This window comes from Alosa sapidissima, chromosome 22, assembly GCF_018492685.1.
Source record: "Alosa sapidissima isolate fAloSap1 chromosome 22, fAloSap1.pri, whole genome shotgun sequence".
In the NCBI taxonomy this organism is placed as follows: domain Eukaryota; kingdom Metazoa; phylum Chordata; class Actinopteri; order Clupeiformes; family Clupeidae; genus Alosa; species Alosa sapidissima.
Genome location: NC_055978.1, coordinates 29,503,912 through 29,512,292, shown reverse-complemented (window position 1 = coordinate 29,512,292; position 8,381 = coordinate 29,503,912). Strand labels below are relative to the sequence as shown.

The window sequence follows — 8,381 nt, the reverse complement described above, 5'->3', positions numbered from 1 at the left end:
AAATACATTTATGCCTAAACAAATATACTTACGCATATATTTACGCATTAATGCATGAACACATCTATTTATGCAATAATACATTAAAAAATATATTTATGCCCACACTAAGTACATGTATGCATTAACAAATCCATTTTTGCCTAAACAAGTACATTTATGCATTAAAGCCTAATCAAGTCCATTAAACAAATACATGTATGCATTGATGTCTAAACAAATACCACTTATGCATTAATGCATATGCAAGTCCATTAAGGCATTAATGCATAAACAAATCAATGTATGCAATAATGCATACACTAATATATTTATGCCTAAACTAGTCCATTGATGCAAAGATAAATAGATTAATGCATAAAACGTCCATTTATGCATTAATGCATATGCAAGTCCATTTATGCATTAATGCATAAATAAATACATTTTTGCCAAAACAAGTCCATTTATGCACTAATGCTTAAACAAATTAATTCATGCATTAATGCCTAAACAAGTACATTTATGCATTAATGCATAAACAAGTACATTTATGCATTGATTCTTAAACACATCAATAATGCATAAACACATATATATTTATGCATAAACTAGAACATTTATGCATTAATGCATAAACAAATACATTTATGCCTAAACAAATACATTTATGCATTAATGCATAAACAAATCAATGTATGCAATAATGCATACACTAATATATTTATGCCTAAACTAGTCCATTGATGCAAAGATAAATACATTAATACATAAAATGTCCATTTATGCATTAATGCATAAATAAATACATTTTTGCCTAAACAAGTCCATTTATGCACTAATGCCTAAACAAGTACATTTATGCATTGATGCTTAAACAAATCAATAATGCATAAACACATATATTTATGCAAACTGTGTAAATCATTACTAATAAATGGCAGAAACAAACCAAATGCATGTAGCAGTAGACTGGCCTATGGGGCACATATATATTATTCAGATGACACACAAACACAAGTAGACAAGACCTGTTTAGTTCAAAAGCTCATTTGCCACGGCAAGGCACAGATCAGGAGTGAGATGACGAGACAAGACAAGAGACAATGTTAGTATTTTACTAACATTCAGACACACACATCACAAGGACATGAACACACAAAAAGGAACACATAGTGTATGTCCTAAATGATCAGGGAAATAGATAGCAAATCAACAGTGTAAATCATTACTAATAAATGGCTGACTTTTTTTATGTAGCAGGCCTTTTGCTGCTGATTCCCTATCCCTATCCATACAGGGCCGGCATTCCTATCATCTTGTGATAGACTTTGCATGACCTAATGTGTGTGTGTGTGTGGGGGAGAGGGAGAGAGCGTGTCACCACCTCCACCATGCGAGCAGCATGGCCAGATCTGCCTCGCGCGCGCCGAGTGGAGAGAATTTGCGCAGCTCGGACTAGGCCTACTGTCATTCTCATTGCGACTCCCCACACTGCCTCTACGTTCCCCCCCTAACTGTCCTATGAGCACTTCGACCTCGTCTAACATACCCAGTGGCATTAGACAAAGGCTCCACCACGTTACTGTCGCCGCGATTGTGGAGAGGCACACATTCAGAAGACAGAAGCTAGCACTATGGACATTAGGCTACCTCCAGCCTCGTTCGCCACACCACTAACACCCTGCTAACTTCCCGATGAACACTCCGAACCCGTGAAACATTATTCCCACCAGTGACATTGGGCAAACGATTCAACGTTTGTGCTTGGTGTAAGCTAAACTATGGAGTAAACTCTCACTTTGTCCAGCTGCATCATTGCAATGCAGGGACGCATCTGAAGCCTCACTAAACGAATCACCGTCATTTTCTGAAGGCAGATATTCCCCTTCAGAATCAGGGTCCGCGAATAGAAAACCCAACACTTCATTTCAGGTAAACTTTTTTGATGCCATTAGATGATAATGACGTTGACAATATCGCTCTGATAAAATAGCTCACACGCACACTTGCTCCGGTATTGCACGCACTGATTCACTGCAGCTGTAGCGCGAAAGTTTTGTTTAAAGCATGACTTTTTTCTGACTCGGGGATGACGTATGACATGTCTGCCATCTAGCGGAGTGGAGGTCGAACGAAATATGACGCCCTATTTGACTAAATCGGCCGTTTTATTCAGTACCGCATCTTGTCGACTGTGGCGCCTAGAGGGTTAACTGCTGCCAGGAGAAAGTATAGAACTTGGGGTATTTGGGGATGCGATTTTAAGTGCCTAAAACAGTGAAGAAATACTAGGTCTACATTAATATAACCTAATCGATATACAGTAACAAATTTTACGCTATCAGTACTGAGTCAGTGGTGTCAAGGTGTCGAGATGTCCTGCTGTCTACTGTGGTCATCTGAAATAGTGGATCCCAGCATCTTCAGATCGGTCACCGACAATAGGGGACAAAAGGAAGGTAAGATTTAACACATGCGTTGTGACATGTAATCTATCAGATAGTATTTCAGAAAGCCCAATTAAAATCACGACAAATGTGTACCACACTAAACTCACTTAAAAGCAGAGATAGTTTACAGAATGTAATGTTACTTTCAGATGTTACTTTCGCTACACCATGCATTTGCTTACTCTTTAATTGTCTTTGGTGCTTCAACAGAAACTTTTCCCTGAGGACTATGAACATCATATCTGTTCATTCGAGCATCTTGAGGGCAATAACTGCAACATTTCCCTAAAACTAAGGGTACACACTGAGGAGGAGGTTCACAGATGGCTTCAAGCCTTTCAAAAGTCATCTCAAACAACATGGCGGGTGAACAAAATCTACCCTGCGGAACGTCAAAGACAGAACATGTACAGAGTAAGTCATTGCATAGTTGCATTCATTTATTTTTGCAAGGGTTGAGCCAAAACTTAATTGAATGTGTTTGAAGGTGGACCTAAGATGCCAACACAACACGCGACATTCAAAAACCTCAAAAAAAAAATACATCCTGTCCTGCTGTGATGTATATTGTCCTGAAGAAGCAAAGCTTTTCGCAGAACAGAAAGTCCAGGTTAGATCTAAAAAAAAAATCTTTTACCAAAAAAACAAACTGTTTTGTGAAAAAGTCACTCTTATGAAGTCACTCTTTATAATAATATTATAAATGCCCAAGGTTTCTTCCTTAGTAAGGGAGTTTTTCCTTGCCCCTCTTGGGTGCTCCTTGTTGGTCCCCCCCCCCCCATCCCATCCCGATCCTCCCCCACCTTCTTATGCAGCCCTTGCCACTTAATCTACTAACCCCCCCCCCCATAAATGCACAAATAGGCTGACACCAGACATAATTTCACTGCATTTCTTACTTCCAGTAACTATATGCATGTGACAATACACTTCCTTGTATTAATAATAATAATAATAATTGTATTGTTCTTAGATCTGCTGATTTACACATACATGAAGGACTGTGTCTCTACATCAACCTAAAACTTCGGCATAATCACCTGCTCATGTGTGCTGAGGCTATGGGGTACCGCGATGTAGCACCTGACACAATAGAGAAACTACAAAATCTTTTTCAAAGTGGACACTCTCCCTCTTCTGCTTTAAGCTGAAATATGACCTTCAGGAGGAGATGTGCGACTCCTATGTGTTTGCTTCTGCGGATCGCTCCATCTGCCCTGATCTGAATTTTTGCTTCAGGTTAACTTTATGAGAATTTATCATTTGAGTAGTTTAACAAGGAGCATATTCATGTAGGTGCACCTATGTGAATATGTCGAAAATGTTTATTACTGTGACAAGATTTAGGATTGTCTATTTGCTGTTGGCTAAACATAAGCTGTTATTTAGTAAGTTGTGTGTGTTTTTTTATTACCATTACAGACTATACTACAACATATTCAAAAGAGCCTATGGAGAACTTGCTGGGGATGCCATGCTCTGCAGCCTCCAGGCATCTATTGATGCCTACAATGAGCAACAGGGAGAGGTATGCGCTCAAATGAAACAAGATGACAATCAAACCATTATTGCCATCTGCAGTCCTCTTATGAAGCGTGTGCATGCTCTTGTTCGGCACAGTGCCGAGATTGTCTTCATAGACTCATCTGGTAACTGTGACCGAACCAACAGCCGAATATTTCTCCTCCTAACACATTCGGCTGCTGGTGGGCTGCCCCTGGGAGTGGTTATCACAACCTCTGAGTCGCAGAACACCAGGACTGCAGGACTTAAGTTGCTGAAAGCCATTCTCCCGCAGGAAGCTTTTTTTTGGGAGAGGAGACCTTGGCCCACAGGTAGTAATGACCAATGTCTGCCAAGCATTGCGTCAGGCTATTCTGAACACCTACCCTCAAACCCACCCCATTCTCTGTGTCTTCCATATATTACAAGCGATGTGGAGATGGCTTTGGGATGCACATAATGGGGTCCCAAAAACCCACTGTCAGCATTTATTGCATCTAATCAAACAACTTGTTTATGCCAGGTCCCCCTTGGACCTGGAAGCCTCATATCATCTGGCAGTCCAGGACTCCATAGCAAGCAGGTATCCGAAATACACAAACCATCTGGCGGCGGTTTTCAAGAGGCGAGAGTTGTGGGCACTCTGTTTACGTTCCCATCTCCCAACACGAGGGAACAACACCAACAACTTTGTGGAGAGTGCGATGAGGATAGTCAAGGACCAGATCTTCTACAGGCTTAAAGCATACAACATCACGCAACTGGTGGACATCATCACAACCAGGCTGGAAGCCTACTACAATCGAAGGCTTGTGGATGTGGCTAACAACAGAAGCACAAAAAACTAACTGAAGGGGCGTGTCAGCACAGATGGCATTGTCAAGGTTTGAAATTATTAGTTGGTCATTGCATTCCAAAAAATCACTTATGCTATGTGATTGTGACATTGTTTATGTCACAATCACACAGCATAAGTGTAATAAATAATATGCTTCTCTTTCTTGTGACACCATAGGAGGATGAAGTGAATTTTACAGTCCCTAGTGCCTCAACTGATGCCACATACCACGTGAATGTGTCCTTGGGGACTTGCACCTGCCCAGATGGCAGCACTGGTGCTTTCTGCGCTCATCAGTATGCAGTGATGCAGGCCTTCCAAATGCAAGACAACAACCCATTTGCAATTGCCACACCTGCCGCAAGGAAGTTGTTCTACCAGATCGCAACAGGTGTAGTGTTGATTTACTCTGCCTATTTAACAACTGTTGACACAGCCATAAATGTACAGTAGGTTAGAAATAGCAAACATAACTACTTTTTCTTACTTTTTCTTTTTGCTGTCTACAGTATGTTCTTCTCTCCTCTCAAAAAAGGAAAGAACAATGTGCCAGACAACTGGTTCATGAGTGTGGAGGAAATTCCATCTGATGCAGGTGACCATGTCTCATTTAGTTATTTATGTACAAGAATAACAATTCATAATGTTTACTTAACAGCCTAATACAACTGCAGAATTACTGCACTCACTTCACTCTCATTTTTCTATTTAGATCCCCAGAAACAGTGTGGTGAAGCCTTATCGACTGAAGGGTCCTCAGCGGATGAAGACACTGTTAATTGTTCGCCTGATGAGAGGCTGGTGAAGGCTCATCTGCCCAAGTGACAGAACTTGAGTCTTGTGCCAAGAGTATGTTTGAGGGCCTGCTGTTAAAAGTAAAAACAGATTCGGATTTCCATACAGCAATATCAGCATCGGCAAATCAGGCACAAATACTGCAGCCAAACTGCTTAAGAAGAGGGCAAGAAAATGCTTGCAGATGAGTGTGGCAATTGGCATACAACCAACAGCAGTGGCTCGCCGTAAGGCCCCACTTGGAGGTCGACGTGCACTAATCACTGGGCGTCCTCCTAAAAGTGCCCGGAGAGACCACAGCTACGGGAGAGTTGTCGGGGCAAATGCACTGCCCAAACAGTCGGCGCCACACTCATTCGTGTTTCTGACTGTGACTCTGGGTCGTAAACACAGCAAATAAAATATTTGTGATGTATTTGCCTGTAATGTCTTTTATAATGTGGTAAATGGTACTCAATGCATTTGTCTGTACACTTACGCAAACATAACATACATATAACATACATCTAGGAGTTGTTCTTGACAACCAACTAAACTTCTCAGATCATGTTGCCTCAGTCGCCCGGTCATGCCGTTTTGCACTCTACAACATACGGAAAATCAGGACTTACTTGACTCAAGATGCTACCCAACTTCTGGTTCAGGCAATAGTCATCTCACGACTCGACTACTGCAATGCCCTCCTGACAGGTCTCCCAGCCTGCGCAGTGAAACCACTTCAGATGATCCAGAACGCGGCGGCGCGCCTGGTCTACAACCAACCCAAAAGGGCACATGTTACCCCGCTGCTCATCCAGCTACACTGGCTACCTATGGCGGCCCGCATCAAATTCAAGTCTCTAACGCTTGCCTACAAAGTAGTCTCCGGTTCTGCTCCCACCTACTTGAATGCCCTCATACAGACTTACACTACCTCCAGACCGCTGCGCTCCTCTGACGAACGACGTCTAGCTCTACCACCGGTACGCTCAAGCCAATCCAAACTTTTCTCATCTGTTGTTCCTCGTTGGTGGAACACACTGCCAGTTCCTACAAGGGCAGGGACATCCTTTTCCACTTTCAAAAAACTCCTGAAGACCCAGCTCTTTAGAGAACATCTACTCTCATAGCAACACTTACAACAAGTCTTACTGATCCTAGCACTCACCAGCCGTTTTAAACTGACAAGTAACTGTTAAAAACAGCACTCACCGACGCACTTATTCTTACTGTACTCTAATGTTTTTTTAAACTGTCCTAAAATTGTGTGAATTGTTCTAAAACTTACTGTTTACCATGTTGTTAGTCGCTTTGGTTAAAAAGCGTCAGCCAAATGTAATGTAATGTAATGTAATATAAGCAAACATATTACGCAAACATAACATACAGGCTGTAATATTGCAGTTCTATGATAGTGTAGGCCTACAACACTTTTATGATGTTCCGTAATGCCTCTATAATATCCTTCATCATCATTGCTTTCATCTCCAACAAAATAATCATCAATAACACGGTGAATCATTTTTATGGTTTTCTGCATGTAACTATAAACAAGGCTGTAGCTTGTGTACACTTCAATGTTATTTGTATGCATTTGTCCTGCGTATTATGTGAACAGACTCACAAAAATAAGAGAATTTCCTCCATAAAGTAAGCCTATTATGCATCACTGAATAGGGTAAGATGTAAGCTTTGATTTAGTATATGACACATAATCAGGAAAACCATGGATCAGAGGTATTGCCATTTTAAAAAGTTTACTTATTTTCAAGTTGGAATTATTGAATTCCTTATACTGTGTAAAATGATCTGATGTAAAAAAACATAAAAATAACATAAAAAATGACATGCAGGGTCAGATGGTATTGCATGGTTACTGGTTATTGTTTACACCAATATCAGTGGTAGGCAACTAAATCCTTCCTAGAGTGGATTCGGTGCATAAACTGTTGAGAGGTGGATTTTTTCAAAGGTAGGCCTACGCTGTGCAAACGGTGTTTACTTGCGTTCAGTCTCCACTACAAGCTTGCGTGACCTAGGCTTGACACCACAACTCCATAGCTACCTTGCTGTAAGTGACAAAACAAACGTTATTGTAATGTTAACACGTGCAAAAACAATGTCTGTAGGCTACATGCCTTTTGAGCACGACCCCGTAGGTGACATGTTAAATCCATCAAGAAGGTGAAAAAACGTAGTGGGGATAGTGTAGACTGTATACGCAGCGATCTGAAGACGGCAGCAACACTGAAGTGTCCGTTGTCACGTAGGACGTGATGTGTCAAATCCATCAAAAAAAACGTAGTGGGGACAGCGTAGACTGTAGAAAATACGCAGCGATCTGACATCTCATTGTTTAGGGTTACCATGGTTTCTCAGAACGTTAGAGTATTCTTCAGAATTCTTCAGAACGTTAGCACATTCACCGACCGTTCCCTAATGAATATTCATGAATCTTCCGCTACCACCCTACAAAAAAAAAAAATTGCGTCCTGGAGGGTGGTGTGGGGGTTGCCGTGGCGGTCAGCCACCTTGCGGAGGCTCCCGCCCTCCAACTCCTGCAGGGCCTTCATAATGTCATCCCTTGAATAGGCATGTTTCTGAAAAAAATAAAAATACATAACATTTATTAAAACTAAAGGATTGTTTAATTGGCTGTGATTATGTTGTTGGAATGTGGCTCTGCAAAAGCATTATTTTCATTGATTATGTGGTTGGATTAATGTTTCTTTTTTTTTTGTTTTACTGTGTTAATAGGGTTTTCGCCTGCCTTATACATTTTACCACATATTTTCACAAATCTTGTTTAAAGTCTTCCCCTACGTCATTTAGGG

General features: G+C 41.1%; 1 protein-coding gene across 1 annotated transcript; it reads left to right on the top strand.

Moving 5' to 3' along the window:
- Positions 1–2,356: 2,356 nt before the first annotated feature.
- si:dkey-75a21.2 (uncharacterized protein LOC794385 homolog) lies at positions 2,357–5,983 on the top strand. Its single transcript, XM_042077874.1, is given in 10 exon segments — positions 2,357–2,441; positions 2,626–2,846; positions 2,920–2,967; positions 2,969–3,042; positions 3,406–3,575; positions 3,578–3,671; positions 3,855–4,819; positions 4,951–5,164; positions 5,309–5,368; positions 5,486–5,983. Coding segments are annotated over 7 exon segments (1,233 nt in total). The 3' UTR covers positions 4,396–4,819; positions 4,951–5,164; positions 5,309–5,368; positions 5,486–5,983.
- The last annotated feature ends 2,398 nt before the right edge of the window (positions 5,984–8,381 follow it).